General features: G+C 39.2%; 1 protein-coding gene across 16 annotated transcripts in view; it reads left to right on the top strand.

The window, feature by feature from the left end:
• The window catches only part of LOC118412269 (vacuolar protein sorting-associated protein 13C-like), a 65,518-nt gene that overhangs the window by 17,766 nt on the left and 32,047 nt on the right, over positions 1–15,705 (top strand). For 13 of the 16 annotated variants that reach the window (XM_035815016.1, XM_035815012.1, XM_035815018.1 and 10 more), the window contains 22 exons: positions 352–507; positions 851–938; positions 1,404–1,469; positions 2,375–2,462; positions 3,066–3,183; positions 3,471–3,609; positions 4,059–4,146; positions 5,027–5,190; positions 5,584–5,740; positions 7,149–7,234; positions 7,697–7,913; positions 8,636–8,665; positions 9,672–9,794; positions 10,105–10,208; positions 10,399–10,566; positions 11,359–11,531; positions 11,914–12,045; positions 12,302–12,449; positions 12,917–13,067; positions 13,415–13,518; positions 14,283–14,458; positions 15,125–15,172. In XM_035815016.1, the coding sequence (XP_035670909.1) occupies positions 352–507; positions 851–938; positions 1,404–1,469; positions 2,375–2,462; positions 3,066–3,183; positions 3,471–3,609; positions 4,059–4,146; positions 5,027–5,190; positions 5,584–5,740; positions 7,149–7,234; positions 7,697–7,913; positions 8,636–8,665; positions 9,672–9,794; positions 10,105–10,208; positions 10,399–10,566; positions 11,359–11,531; positions 11,914–12,045; positions 12,302–12,449; positions 12,917–13,067; positions 13,415–13,518; positions 14,283–14,458; positions 15,125–15,172 (2,724 nt within the window). The remainder of the gene's footprint in view (positions 1–351; positions 508–850; positions 939–1,403; positions 1,470–2,374; positions 2,463–3,065; positions 3,184–3,470; positions 3,610–4,058; positions 4,147–5,026; positions 5,191–5,583; positions 5,741–7,148; positions 7,235–7,696; positions 7,914–8,635; positions 8,666–9,671; positions 9,795–10,104; positions 10,209–10,398; positions 10,567–11,358; positions 11,532–11,913; positions 12,046–12,301; positions 12,450–12,916; positions 13,068–13,414; positions 13,519–14,282; positions 14,459–15,124; positions 15,173–15,705) is intronic. The other 3 variants (XM_035815017.1, XM_035815008.1, XM_035815010.1) reach the window with 3 other exon arrangements.

Raw genomic sequence — 15,705 nt, 5'->3', positions numbered from 1 at the left:
AAAACCGATTGTTTCCACACCCCGGCCAGAGGCAGGCCAGCCCGCACTGGGAGGACCTTGACTAAATTGTTGAAAAATGTGTCCATCCCATCCCTTCAATGGACAGAAATCAGCCTGTAAAATATAGACAGAACTTGGACATTTCAAGAATTTTGTAATGATCTCCAGAAAATCAGTGGAAGTTTGCAGAAAGCCCATTTAGATTATTTCTTATGCCCACTGGTGACCCGCGACTCGCATTTGGTATTGGCAGGATTTTCTGCCATACCAAAAGGACAGAAACAATTTCAAGGCTGGCTAGAACACTGACCCAGTAACTGACTTGTCCTTATTTTCTGCGCTCCCTTCCAGTCTGACCTCTGTGGCCATGTCCAAGCTTGAGGAGTTTCGTGAACAGACAGCTACTGGCCTGCAGCACATGATCTCTGTCAGAAAAGTCACGGACGTGCATGTGGACCTCAAGTCATCATACATCATTCTACCACAGAATGGCTTCTACACTGAAGGGTAGGGACTTGAATGATGTTGATTCATGTTGTTTCTACCGAACTTAGGACATCTAGTGTCATTACATAATGCCATTGTTTACACTAGTGCTGTCATTAATCAAGTGAGGGTAAGTCACCATTTAAAAGCAGTCACTGTCATTTTCTAATTTCTAATTTAAGTTCATTGACCAATTGATGTACAGTATAGAAATATCTACTAGCTGTGAACTAATTTCAGATACGTTATTAATCAAAATATTTCTTTGAAAAATAAGAATGTTTGTGCTAGAGATAGATAGTAAAGCACAAAGGACAGGTATGGTAGTTAATTTACAAGAATGTGTTGTTTGTTTTCACAACAGGCAGTCCAATGTTGTTGTTGTTGACCTTGGCTCATTCCGTGTGGACAGTGTAAAGGACACTCTACCTGCACCTTTAGCCAAAGCAAAGGTGAGTCACTAATAAACAAATAGACAAACAAACAAAAATCTCAGAATCCTCCGTGATACATACATGTGATCCTCCGTGATACTTACCTCACATGGTATGACATTTTATCACGCTGCCTGTCACGTCTGTACAAGTTCTACATACATGTAACAACAGCAAATCCTTGATATAACTAAATACTAACAGCACTAAACCATATCCGTGTGGCCTTGTTATACATAGCACTAAAAATATCCTTATGGCCTTGTAATTGTCATTGCTGTCTTCTTTTCACCATATCCTACTTTTTGTGCGTGACTAACGCTACTGTAACAGTATTTCTAACTGTTGTCACCGTCCTTGCTACATACATGTTTATCTAGCTCTGCATGCTAACTGTGCTTTAGATGCATGTATATCATTGATGAGGAATGCTGTAAGGTGTGTCATGTTTGCACTCATATTAGTTGTTTTTTTCTTGACCAGGACTTGTTCACTAGGGTGATTAAAAACCGCCTCTCTCGGAGGAAACCCCCCCAGCCAGCTAGATTGGTAGATCCTGATGAATGTAGATGTAGTGCCGTGTCTGTCAGTGTGTTAGTGTTCCCTCTTCTGTCACCATGATCAATCATTCGTACATTCAAAACCACTGCTTCCTGCCCAGTGGCAATGTATCATTCCTCCTGTCAATCACATGGATGTTCCTGGTATACAAGGGAAATACTTCAGGCATAAGTTATAACTATGAACAAGGTTTAAGGGAAGAGTTTGGGCTACCTTTTTTCACACATGAAATGGTTCATACATGTTTTAGAGTGAATACACTGTCATGTGGTTTTTCTTTTCTCTCTCTCTCTCTCTCTCTCTGTCCTTCTCTGCTTCAACCTTTAAGCTTTCAGCCTCTCTTTACTTTCCTTCATATCTGTTTTCATTTCTTCCTAACATTCTGTCTTCCTTCCATTCTCTCAATCTGTCTTGTCATCATTTTGAGCTTTCTTGTCTTCTTTCATTTTTCTTAACATTAACATACATTGATTTTTGCATACAGAATTTTCGGTTGGGCGAGTTGATGCATAAATAGGTGCAATTTTCATCTATTGAAACAACTCTTTAATGACAAATACATTTTGTATACCAATTGTCTTATTGTATGGGCATTAAAGGGTGACAAACAACTTTGACAGTAAATGTGCCTAATCTCATAGCATGGTAGAGTTCAAACATGTGCAGAGTGGATCTAACTTGACCGTTTAAAGGTGGTTTGACGTGCATTTATGTTACACTAACTGACACAGATGCACAATAATCACTATTTATCCATAGGGTTTGAATATCATCTATCAGTCACAATATAGTGTTACAAGGGCTCGATCTAGCAACCTATGATCATGAACAATATGCCATACATGTACCACACAAAAGTGTCTAATTGCCAGCATGGCCTCCCCTACTTACAGCTGGGCACAGTGGAAGAGGTGATGAGCCGTGCGTACGACAAGTTTGACATCCGGGTTCAGAGTGTACAGGTCATCTTAGCTGCCAAAGGTAGGTCAAGTTTAGACATACATGTATGTCATTTTGTATAGAACTGTATGTGTAGGTCTAAGGACCTCCAATGTGATTTGCAGCTGTTGCATGGCTAGCTTATTACTTGATTAGGAATACAACAGGTATGCGTATACATTGTTGTACTGTGAGGTTATCTGCAAAATGTACATACATGTACTACCTAATGTTGTAATGTGATAAACATTTGAGAGTCATTTTATCATCATTGTACAATGAAGCACAAATGGGGGGATATAAAAAAAGTAGACTCTAATATCGGTAAAACAGAATGGGTGGCAGAAAGTAAGAGACTAGAAAGCCATGTTGTTGATGAAGCAAATACCTTCCTATATTTTTGGTAACAATCCTAAAAATATGAGATTATACCACTCTGTTTTATATGCTGACCAATTGTATTATTGTTTGGTCCAAAGAACAATGGAATTGTAACAGTTGCATTCTACAATGTATGTCTCTTTCTCTTTTATTCCAGTTCATAAAATGTGATACAATGGAAAAAAAGTATGTTAAATACAGAGGATACCAAGAAGGAAATATGTCATAAGAACAGTATATAGCAGTGCTATATTTGTTTTGTAGGTGAAGACTGGAGGACAGCCAGACAGGAAGCTAACACTAAGCTGCATGTTGTACAGCCCATGGGCCTGGATGTGCTGCTGCAAAAGTGTATGGTGGACAACGATGTCCGAATGCCAAAGTATGTAACAGTACCATCAAGATAAGTGAAGATGGGGCGTTGGGCTTGGCTATGAAAACAAGTCATAGCAAGGCGCCATTGCACTATCTGATATCGAAAAAGGACTGGACTGCACTTTTTCTCAAGCAATTTCTAGTTTGAATTTGACGGAAGAAGAAGATGCCTTACAACTGCAATAGGCATAAGGAATGATGATAATATTGTTTGAGATGTTTTTGTATCATTCCAATATAAATGACAATATGACTGTAACAGTTCATATTACAATATGAAGTTTGTTCTTTTAGCATCAAGGTTTCTGGACACCTTCCCCTGATCCAGCTGAACATGTCGGACAAGAAGTTACAAGAAATCCTCAGTCTTGTACAGAGTATCCCCCTTCCACCACCTCCCGCTGCCCCCCAGCAGACAGCACCTGAACTGCAGGTAGGTGTAAATGATAAAAAAAGACTACCATTAGATGGATGAAAAGTACAGTGAAGATGCTGATGGTGTTTCAGTACCATGGAAAGGAAAATATTTTGGTTGATGGCATTTCAGTACCATAGAAAGAACAATGTCACTGCTGGCTGATGGTGTCTCAGTACCATGTAAAGGAAAATATTTTGGTTGATGGCATTTCAGTGCCATAGAAAGAGCAACGTCACTGCTGGTTGATGGTGTTTCAGTACCATAGAAGGAAAAATATTTGGTTGATGGCATTTCAGCACCATAGAAAGAACAATGTCACTGCTGATGGTATTTCAGTACAATGGAAAGGAAAATATTTTGGTTGATAGCATTTCAGTACCATAAAAACAGCAATGTCACTGCTGATGGTGTTTCATGAAAAGGACATGATTGTAATATTGACGATGATGATTTTTCCCCCACAGGTTCCGGTGCGTCTCGCCGTTGATGACTCTTCCTCAACAAACGTGTTCAAGGTCGTCAGCAGCATGGCAGTGGGGAAGGTCGCAGAAAGTAGGTTATCATAACAATAACACTTAAACATTTTACATCATAAGAAATATGAGAAGTATGTGAAATTTAATATGATCTATTGCAGAACATTATTTTGTGTAATGTCCAGATGAAACTATTTTCTGGCAAAAGCTCTGTTAAAGTGAGATGAACAAATCAAATGAGATACTAGTATGCTATTTTTGTATCTTGGTATTAGAAGACATAGACCTGAGACAGCCTACTGATGTGCCATATGTGGCAGAGGCTGTCATTCCTGTATCGGACAGTAATAATGTCAAAGTCAAATACTTTAGCCAAAGCTGTTAGCCAAAGCTGTAGAGTTGATATAAATTGGGTCATTTCTGACCAAAGGAGGCCATACATTTTGTACATTATGGAGTTTATTTGCAAGTTCATGCCCGGAGGCTAATAGCAAATACATGGTAGATACATAGGGAACACACAAATACATGTGACAATGGATAGTAATAAATATTATTGTAAAAAGAGACTACTCGAATACTAGTGTTGGCTGTCTTTAAACAGGTTGGGTTTGACTTCTTTTTGGAAGCAGAGGAAGACAAAAAGCCCCACTTATATGATAGTGTACTGTTCTACCTAGGTGAAAGTGAGGAGTCAATCTACCTATCAGCAGAAGAAGACTTCCGCACGTCAGACTCCTCAGGTGGGCAGACCCCAGTGGGAGATGGCAGGCTGCCGTCACAACAGAACTTTGACCTGAGTCAGTTACAGATGTGCCCTATGTGTCATAGGCTCTCATGTTGATAGTGTAGGTCAGTAGCCAAAGGTGGAGGGGTGACATCAAATAGGACTTACATGTACCATGGTGATCGCTGACCAATGGAGGCCGTATATAATAGTCTATTGTTGTACCCAGGTGAGAGTGAGGAGTCAATCTACCTATCAGCAGAAGAAGACTTCCACACTTCAGACTCCTCAGGTGGGCAGACCCCAGTGGGACTTGGCAGGCTGCCGTCACAAAAGAGCTTTGAAGAAGGGCAACAGAAGACTGAGTTAGAACTTCATTTTGAGATCAAGGAGGTAAAGACAATTTGGTACAAGGGGGCTACAAATCTATATGTAGAATTTTATACACACACTCTCACAAACACAATTACCCCCCAACCCCAACCCCCAACCCCACCCCACACACTTACAATGTACACACCCACACATGAAATAATGGTTGACATGTATATAATGCTAGTTCACCTTTATCCACTTGGTAACCTATATTTTAAAACAGGTTATTTAGGGATAACAAGCAGACGGATGATTATTTCAAAATTCAAACTGTAACATTTTGAAAATTGAAAATATTGCAATTTGAAACCACCATCCGTGGATATCCCTAAATACCTCATTTTTAAAAACAACGGATATAGGTTACCAAGAGGATAAAGGTGAACTAACATTGATGCCCACCTTTCCTAGGTCATCATAAACATCTCGAGGCTACAGAACAATGTCGACATGCAGCTGTTGAGGCTGGCAGTTCAGTCTGTGGGGGCAGAGGTCAGGAAGAGAACCTGGGACCTGTCTGCACATGCCTTCCTGGGGGGGATAGGGCTGCAGCACATGCTGTTTAAAGGTAAAGGTAGCCTCATTAGGGGGGCTTGTAAATGTTACGATAATGTAGTAGAACTGAATTAATGATGAATCATTGTGGATGGGTACTGTACTAGATTGGTTTATTCAGTAGTGTAGTGAAGCTTGTTTGCAGCTTGTTTACAAGTGCTAAACTACAAGGCTTCAACAATCGCAAGATAATTAATAAATGGATGGAAATAGTAGAACACATGTAGACTAGTTTACATACTAATAGCACAGTATAAAAAAAGGCTGTTTGCAGCCATTGTGCTGAACTGTATGGCTTGAACAACAAATGAATTAATGAAGGATGAGTAACATGCATTGGCATAATACCGGTCATAAGCCTTATACCGGTCGATTAAAAATAGTGGAACTTAAAGAGATCTACACATGCAACAATAGTTATTTCTGAGGTATGCACACTTCAGACATCTAGGTGTCCAATACATAATTTACAAAGCATCGATAACAATGCATTCGAAGACAACAAGGCCAAAAGTTGTCAGGTCATTTTCGGGGCAGGCGAGCTCGTCGTGGGACAAACACACTGTCACGTTCATCGCCAGATTTGTAGATAATAATCATATGTGCTCACGGCACAAGATGAGCATGATTCAACAGCAATCTTGAATTTCTTTTGGTGACCTACAACTCGTGTAGAAGTGTGAGGAACCGTTGCATTATCGCCCGGATCTACGGCTGAATGGGTCAAATTGAACGTACGCCGCCATTTTCCCGCCATTTTTAATGCTACGGCCAGCAGTAAAGTTTTACGTCAAAAATTACCAAAATTAAATGAAAATTCTTGTCAGTATACGCCCATTTTCTCATGACTTTTTGTATGCTCATGCAGATTTTTGTTTTGTGCAACTACTAACAGGAAAGGAAGGAACAACAGAGGATGTATACATGTAAAGGTACATAGCGGCAGTTAATTGTGCCGTGTTTCGTTCGGCCGGTATAGTGCACCCCCTTCCAACCACGCGCCCGTTCTCCGTGCAATTCCGCGGTGTGTTCCAATTACGATATTATGTTTTTAGCAGGACCAGAGAGACAAAATAATTTACACAGAAGAAGTGGCAAAGGTAAGCTGTAACAGCAACATGTAACTGGAGAAAATGATGCGTTGATCATTTGCCAAATTAGCATTGCTTGAGAAATTGCAGTAAACCGACCGGTAATATGCCAATGGATGTTACATCAATGAATAGATCAATGAATGAACAAGTGAATGAATAGATTAATATGAATAAATGAAAAACCTGTATGGCATTTGGCAAGGCAGAGAATGTTGACATGGCAATTAAAAAAGTATCATGCTTCATCTCAATAAAGGATGGCTACTTTGCCTTTACCTCTACCTTGATTATGCAGAAGTGTTGATGTTTTTACATTGTATACCGTAGGAATGGATGGTGGACCATTAAGTATGATCAGTACCCCAGCCACTGGAGGGACCTCAGCACAGCTCCTCAGTGTCCAGTATACCAAGGTACATGTACTTCACTGTTGTCTCCTTTCAAATCCAACATCTTGTTGTATTATATTACAAACAATTTGGTTTGCCTTCTTCACAAATCCAGATAGGGCCACTTATACCAATTTGATTTCTTTGCTCTTGGATATTTTAAAGTGAAAAATTAGCAACAGAACAACTAGTGTGGGAAAAGAGAACTGTGAAGAAAGCTTATTTTTGACTTTATTCACCCACTGAAACTGTATGCTTACTTAATTGCTTGAGGTAGAAAAGCTTTGTAAAGTGGATTCTTGTAAAAGAAAAGGTCTAACAATTCATTGAGAACACAACTTAAAAATCAACATATTATGTTCTGTTTACTTTGCATTTTCCCCCAAATCTTCAAGTATACAACTTGAAAATCAACTGTTACAGATGTATTGCATACTTTGTATTTTTTTGCCAAATCTTTATGACATTGTATACATTATTTTCCAGGTTGAGAAGTCAAGTCCTGATTATGCCACGGTGTACAACAGCACGGAGCAACTTCTCAAGGTCAACTTCTCCACCCTCAAGGTCGTGTTACATCGCGATGCTCTGGTGAACCTGCTGGACTTTGTGGACAGTCTGAAACCAAGTGTGGAGGATTCTCAACTGTCCTTAGGACCAGAGAAGGAGGAAGAAAAGGGAGATAGGGAAAAGAGCACTTCAGGTATGTTTTGGTAACACCTCAGATATGGATTTCTTAGTACCTTTACTAATTGACAACAAAATTATTCACACCATTGCCAAGCCAATCACAATATCAATGATCCTGGATGATTATATTGTCAATAATTACTGTGAATCCGACTGTAGTATGTTGTTTGTGTCATCGTTAGTGTCTGATACAGTACCCCATCTGTAAGCCATTGGAAGTCTGTTTGAAGTTTGATGCATGCATTAGAAAAAAGTGTTCACTTCACAATTGTTGGGTGATGTATGTGTGAGCATTGATACCAGTAATGGCAAGTTATGGAGCTACATGTACATGGAATGGGGTTTCATCTGTCCTACTTAAGATGTTGCAATGTTGTTGATGTTGCTGGTGCCTTGATTGATAATGCATGAATGCATAGAATAAAGTGTTAACTTCACAATTGTTGGGTGATGTGTGAGTTTTAATACTGGTAAATGCATGACTGAGTTACATGGAGTGGGTTTCATCTGTCCTAACTACTTAAAATGCTGCAATCTTGTTGCTGTTGCTGATGCTTGTGCTGTAACTGATTCACTCTACCTGTTTTATCCAAAATGTGGTACTCATTGTATGTTCTCTTCATGGGCTGTAACTGATGACTCAACCTGTTGTAACATAATGTGGTGCTCATATTGTATGTTCTCTTCTTGTCCCCTGCTCTGTGCTCCTTTTTCATTGGAACATTGTCCCTGCAGAAGCCATCTTTGCTGCCTTTGCTGCTAAGGGTAAACGCTTGCTGAGCAATCCAAATCACATTTTATAGGGCTGTGTACCTAAAAGTAATAACAGGTACAGGTACAGTTACAGGTGCAGCAGTTTACGTACAAGTCTAGATCTGAACCTGTCCTATGCTTAAACAAGTTTAGACGGTTATCTTTTTAAGCTATATATATATATATAATATAATATATATAGCCAACTAGTGGTGAGCTTTTGGACCTGTACCTAAACAGTTTTACAGTACCTGGCACAGCTACAGGTACATGAGAGTACCGGTACACAGCCCTACATGGTAATGTAGATCACAGCCACACAGTCATTGCAGTGATCTGTAATGCACAAGCTGTTCAATATCATTTAAGAGTAAAAGAAGAAATAATCAGTCCCTGCAATGTTTGCAGTAAATATACAGTAACACACAGTAAGTATACAGTAATATACAGCAAGCACAGCACATAGCATTTTGTCAGCATATCACTCATTGCCATTTTGCTGCACTATGATATATATAATAGATGAGCCACAACACTGATGTATAGTAATGTCAGTCTTCTGCATTACATGATTTGATGAAGACCCGCTTGTCCCCCTGGCATCTGACGAATCAGTGGGTAGAATCTTACCACATGTTCAAGTACATATTAACTGAAATGGCATCTTAAGTTGATTTTTCTGATTTTATTATCAGAGAATGTGTTAACCTCCATTAACATTTACCCACCCAGGTTACATATACCTGCTTCTCAACCGCCTTAGCTCTTCGGAATCCTCACTTTCATATTACTGTAAATCTTAAAATGTTTTCAGTGCAGTGGTGACATCTGCCCCTCAAATTCATGACACAACAAATGTGTGTTTTAGTACTCTACTACAGAAATGTTTCAACCGTGAACTTAAAACATAGTAAAACCCCTTCTACTGCAAATTTAACTCCCCAAAAATAACCAGTGGTTAGGGACCCCTATTTCAGCACCAAGGACATCACCTAACTTCTGAATGTCCACTTTACAGGAAAGTGGAAGAAGAAGAAGGAGCAGACAGATGAGATTGACATCCAGATCGATGCCCGGCTGGACACCCTGTCTGTGGTTGTATGTACAGATGAAGCTACTCTGGCTGATGTACAGATCAAAGGTGTGTGTTTTTATAATACAGACTATTGGCTAAAGCCTGGGGCTGACTACTCTGAAATCTTGCAGTCTTTTTATTTTTGTCCTATAAGTGATGTACATGTAGTTTAACAATATTTATAAGAGATTTAGGCATAGGCAGACCATTGTTTCCTATGGAAATGAACCATGGTTTGGAATGAGGAATACATTAGGAGTTGGGAGCAACCTGTCCTTATAGAGTTGTTGCAATTTCTCAGAGCACTTTTTGTTTCACTCTTCAAATATGACTTACACACAATCTAGTTTAAAAATTGCAACTTTTCTTCTGACAGGTCTTGATGCAGGGGTTGTTGTGCAAAAACACATGACTACAGTCAACACACATCTGAAGGACATTGTTGTGCAGGATCCAACACGTAACTCTCTCTACCCAAAGGTAAATACAACTTAATATGCATACCCTTTGAAAGGTAGCTATAAGATTAATTAAGTTAGCAGTTATAACAGTAACTACCATCGTGACAAGAATCTAAAGTATGTTCTACTACTGTTCATCATACATCATACGCATGATATGCGCTGATAATATCATTAGAAATACCTAAGATATTTTCTTTCTTCTCCAGATTCTGTCCATTGTTGGAAAGGAGGTGTTTGCCCTGAACATTGTCGTCTACAATGATGCGACTAAAGGCCAGGGTTACAGGGACATGAGTGTGGTGGACACCAGTGTAGGCCTGCAGGTCGGCTGTATCAGAGTCGTCTTCCTCAACAAGTTTGTAGAGGGCCTGGTGGTGAGTGCAATGTTTATTTTTGTTTGTATGTGTGTGCTATGTTTGCTGGTATGTCCGTTCCTTTATTTTGTTAATACTGTCTTGTCATCTGACCATCAAATCATTCAATCTTTCATTCACTTAAAATTCAGTACATCATTCTGTCTGTCATTCAATCTTCCATTCTATTCATTAGCTCAATCTTGCACTTACTTAATAGTCATTCATTCCTGTCACTCATGCAATCTTCCATTTACTTACTTTAAAATAGTCATTCACTCTCACTCATTCAATGTTTCCCTTCTTCATGTAGTCACTCTGTCAATCTTTCATTCATTCACTCAATCTTTCATTCATTCACTCATGCAATATTTCATTCACCCACATCACATTGGACTGTTCAAGGCTACAAATGTAAGTGCTTCAGCCTAGTGAAGATAACTTTCTTGAGCTCAAGCAAAACATGTTATCATGGTTGTTTTGCATAACAAGTAACAGCAAGGAGTAACACAAGTGGTTTGTGAAGTAAATACAAGCTGCATGACATCAGACCTGGAAGACCTAATGTCCCCTCTGAAATTATGTCCGTACGCAAAGCTAATTAATAACAACTCACTTAGTCAAGTGAGATAAAAGCCTTTCCCTGGGGCACAACATTGGTGCTTGCAAGGGATTCAAACACAGAACTTTTCTACTCAGTCAAAAACCCTAAGCACAAGACCACTTTGCCATCCTCTTACCCAACGATGAAAAAAATATGATTTTCTTTAATTTTAGCATTCCATTATGACTTTTTTTATGTTCCCTTTCCAGGCGTTTGGGAATGAGTTCCAGGCTGCCAAAGCTGCTCTGTCAGAGGCTGGTGCTCAAGCCACCCAGGCTGCCCTGGAGAGTGCCAAGGACTTCTCTAAGACCAGCACCAGACTAGCACTGGACATCTCTGTCAACGCACCTGTCATAGTCATTCCACAGTCTTCTACAAACAGGTGAGTCAATGCACTTGTCATAGTCATTCCACAGTCGTCTACAAACAGGTGAGTCAATGCACCTGTCATAGTCATTCCACAGACTTCTACAAACAAGTGAGTCAATGCACCTGTCATAGTCATTCCACAGTCGTCTACAAACAGGTAAGTCAATGCACCTGTCATAGTCATTCCACAGTTGTCTACAAACAAGTAAGAATGTTAAACTCACACAGTTTGAGGAAAGGAATTCAAATGGTAATAATATTACTTAGATAGTCATACCTGAATAGTCTATTTGCCTTCAAGCTTCATTGTATATCATTAAAGGCTTTAAGATATTGCTAACTGCAATCTTGAATGTTCATATAATAAGTTTTGTCTTTTTTTTTTTAAATTTCAGACAAGCTCTGCTAGCTGACCTGGGAAAGCTGACAGTGCAGAACAGTTTCCGCATCAGTGGAGATGCCAGTAAGGATGTGCCTGCTGTCTTAGACAGCATGAAGATTGACCTGACAGCATTAAAGATGTCCAGGTTGGTCAAGAATGCTTTCCAGACTCTCTTACATTCACAAAAAAGTCATTCATCATGAATAAAGGTGTCCCTTGTACAGTGCATGATCCTGTCCTTGGTGCTGAAATGTGATCTTTTTTAAATTTTCAGGAGCAGTGGTTTCTCTGAAGTTAGTCATGCTTTATCAAGAACTCACGCAGAGGATATATACTAATTGTTAAATTGGTTGGTCTTTGGTTTGTTTATAACAATTTTTTTACCTGTCTATACTTTACAGGGGACTGATGGAGAAGGATGAGTGTAAGGCAGAAATCCTGCTGATTGAACCTGTCAACCTCCGCCTATCCATCACTCGGAACCTCGCCGCTGGCTGGTATCATGACGTACCGGAGGTCGACATATCAGGAAAACTGGAGACTATCAATGTATGCTGTCTTCTGACTTTTATATTGAAACATACATGTAGTTTGCCTGCTCCAAAGTAAAGATAGCTAATGATGTGCATCGATGTCAGTGAGACAAGGCATTATTGTGTAGCTTTTATATAGCTATTATACTATTGCTTGTTTTAGGGTAAAGGAAAAGTATTGTTATCATCTTTTTTCCTCTTAGCAAAATTATCAGTAGCTCTCTTTGATGTGTTTTGTATAATAAAATCATAAATAGTGATCTCACCTATATTCTCATCAAAGGTACAATTATAGCTGGTATGATCTGTATTGTATCATCATGGGGAGAGAGCGGGTCATATAATCATATGGTAAAACATATTTTGCAGATGGAGTCAGGTGCTCTTGTTTGATGCATGTATAATGTATTTAGAAGTTACAGTATTACTGTTTAAGATAGAGGAAGATTCAGAAATGTTGAGACTTCATCTATTGTCATGTAGGTGAGGCTTGGCCAGGATGACTTCACCATGATGATGGCCACTCTAGATCAGAACCTGAATGAGGGGAAACCTGCTGCAGTTCAGCCTGAGTCACCACCAGAGGGCGCTATGGAGTTGAAGGTCCCTGGAGAACAGTCAGATACTTCCAAAGGTTTGTTCACTGATGTCTATACGGATTGTACCATTGATTAGCTTGTGCCTCAAACCCTGAATGTGTAATACTCTATCAATACCACTCAGTATCATCCCAGTTTTGTTACTTATCACAATGTCACTTTTTGCCTTCAAGGTAATGAACTTTTGTTTTGGGCATGTCTGTCTGTACATTTGTCAGCGTGTGTAACTGTTACCACACTGTAGTTTCTGTATATTCAGCCTGGGTTCTTTTCTTCAAAGGGGTGAAGTCTGCCATCTCTGATTGCATTGTTGTGTTCTATTATTCTGGGAGTATGCAAGATGTTACTGTAAAATTACAATTATTTCAACTTTGAACTGCAGCTGAGGCTCCAAGGGTTGCCTTTGCTGAAGTCTGGACCAAACTTCAGTTCAAGTTTGAGTTGGAGAGTCTGTCAGCAGCTCTACATACAGGAAAGACAGATTTGGTGAGTTGGGGTTTCTACCATTTTAACTACGCAGATGCAACATGAAATATCTGACTCTTTTGAGACTTTATCCAGTTCTTTGAATTATTATTTTTCATGATGTAGTATTGTATGTGGCTGTCTAAGCTTATATTCAATTTAGACTGTCACTGGTACTAAATTACATCCATACTGACAGCACTGTCCTTTGTACTGAAAGACATTCACAATGACAGCACTGTCCTTGGTGCTGAACAACATTCACACTGACAGCACTGTCCTTGGTACTGAACAACATTCACACTGACAGAACTGTCCTTTGTACTGAAAGACATTCACAATGACAGCACTGTCCTCGGTACTGAACAACATTCACACTGACAGCACTGCCCTCGGTACTGAACAACATTCACACTGACAGCACTGCCCTCGGTACTGAACAACATTCACACTGATAGCACTGTCCTTGGTACTGAACAACATTCACACTAATAGCACTGTCCTTGGTACTGAACAACATTCACACTGACAGCACTGTCCTTGGTACTGAAAGACATTCACAATGACAGCACTGTCCTTGGTACTGAACAACATTCACACTGACAGCACTGTCCTCGGTACTGAATGACATTCACACTGACACCACTGTCCCTGGTACTGATTAACATGTTGAATGCCATTCACACTGACAGCACCGTCCTTCAGTACTGAACAACATTCACACTGACAGTACTGACCTATCAACACAAATAGGTCTTCATTCTATTGGCCAACCTTTCCTACAGAGTTGTGCCTCTGGTGTTTGTGTGCGAGACCAGAAGACCTGCCTGGGCAGTTTCCTGCTGCACACAATACAGGTAGAAGGGAGGATGCAGTCTGATAACTCCATGGAGACACGTGTGGCGCTGGTCGACATGACGCTAGACGACACCAGACCAGGGAGGGAGCACGGCATCACAAGGTAACAATCATGATAAGAGACTAAACAGATATATCTGGTACATGTACACCTATCTTGAAAATAAACAATAATGGTACATGTACAAATAAGCCAATATTCAAGCACAGAAACTAGGATTTTTTACACATTGTATTTGATTATTTCATCTAAGCACAAGATATGTACTATTCATATATATAATTTATCTAGAAGTCCTCTTATGAAAAAAAATTTCGCTACAGTAACTATCATGAATATTGGTATACCAGAAGAAACAATGCCTTTCTACAGGATGGCTAGTGTTAAGGTAGCAAAGACTACTGTTTGTAGTGTTCTGAAGTGTCATAGTCCTGATATTGTGTATCGAATCACATGAAATGTTCCATGGCATTAAATCAAAATCATCAAGTTGATATCTTAACAGGCTTTCTCTCTTTCTCTCTCTTTTCCTCTCTGTTTATATCCTAAAAATCATTGTCAACCCTACCTTAAACATTTCCTACTGAAATGATTGCCCACGACTTTTATAATATTTCCTATTCCTTGTATGCCCAAACCTTCCTGGTTGATAACTGACTACTTATAAAATGAATAACAAATATACTACCCCATCATCACACTTATGTTGGAATTCAAATCCATACAATCCAACATTAACACACTAACATGAATAAACAATTATAACAGTGTAGAAGATGAGTTCCATGATGTAAAAAGTCATTTTCCCTATTTCAGGTAAGAATCTGTCTTTTGCATTCAATTTGATAGTAATGACAATGTTACTACATGTACACAACACTAAGACTGATGTTTGCTTTAAACTCACCCTTTTTTTATAAATTAGTCAATGAATGCTTCTAGAAAAGTAGAGTTCCTTGTAGAATATTCTGCGCTTCTTGCAAAAGAAATGGGTCCATTGAAACAATGAAAATGCCAAAAGAAATTGTTGCTGTAGACTTTGGGAGAACAAACAACCAAGAATATAACGTTACATTTGTAAATACTTGGAATGAAAAAAGAAAAAGTTGTACTCTAACTTAAGGCAAGGCATTGGTGAACCCAAGCCCCCCTAAATCCATTGTCTTTCTACTTGGTGTAGATTCTGGTAAAATATATCATTGTACACGAAAATATCTTTGTACACTATGTTGTACCTTTTATTGCTTTCTGTAACAGGTACTGTTGAATAGCTTTATGTACTGTTTGCAAATGTAATGTGTAGATTTCTATATGCATACATTGGAAGTACTTAATAATAAAACAGTCTG

This window comes from Branchiostoma floridae, chromosome 3, assembly GCF_000003815.2.
Source record: "Branchiostoma floridae strain S238N-H82 chromosome 3, Bfl_VNyyK, whole genome shotgun sequence".
Taxonomy (NCBI): Eukaryota; Metazoa; Chordata; class Leptocardii; order Amphioxiformes; family Branchiostomatidae; genus Branchiostoma; species Branchiostoma floridae.
The sequence above is the reverse complement of the archived record's forward strand: the minus strand, read 5'-3'. Positions and strand labels throughout refer to the sequence as shown.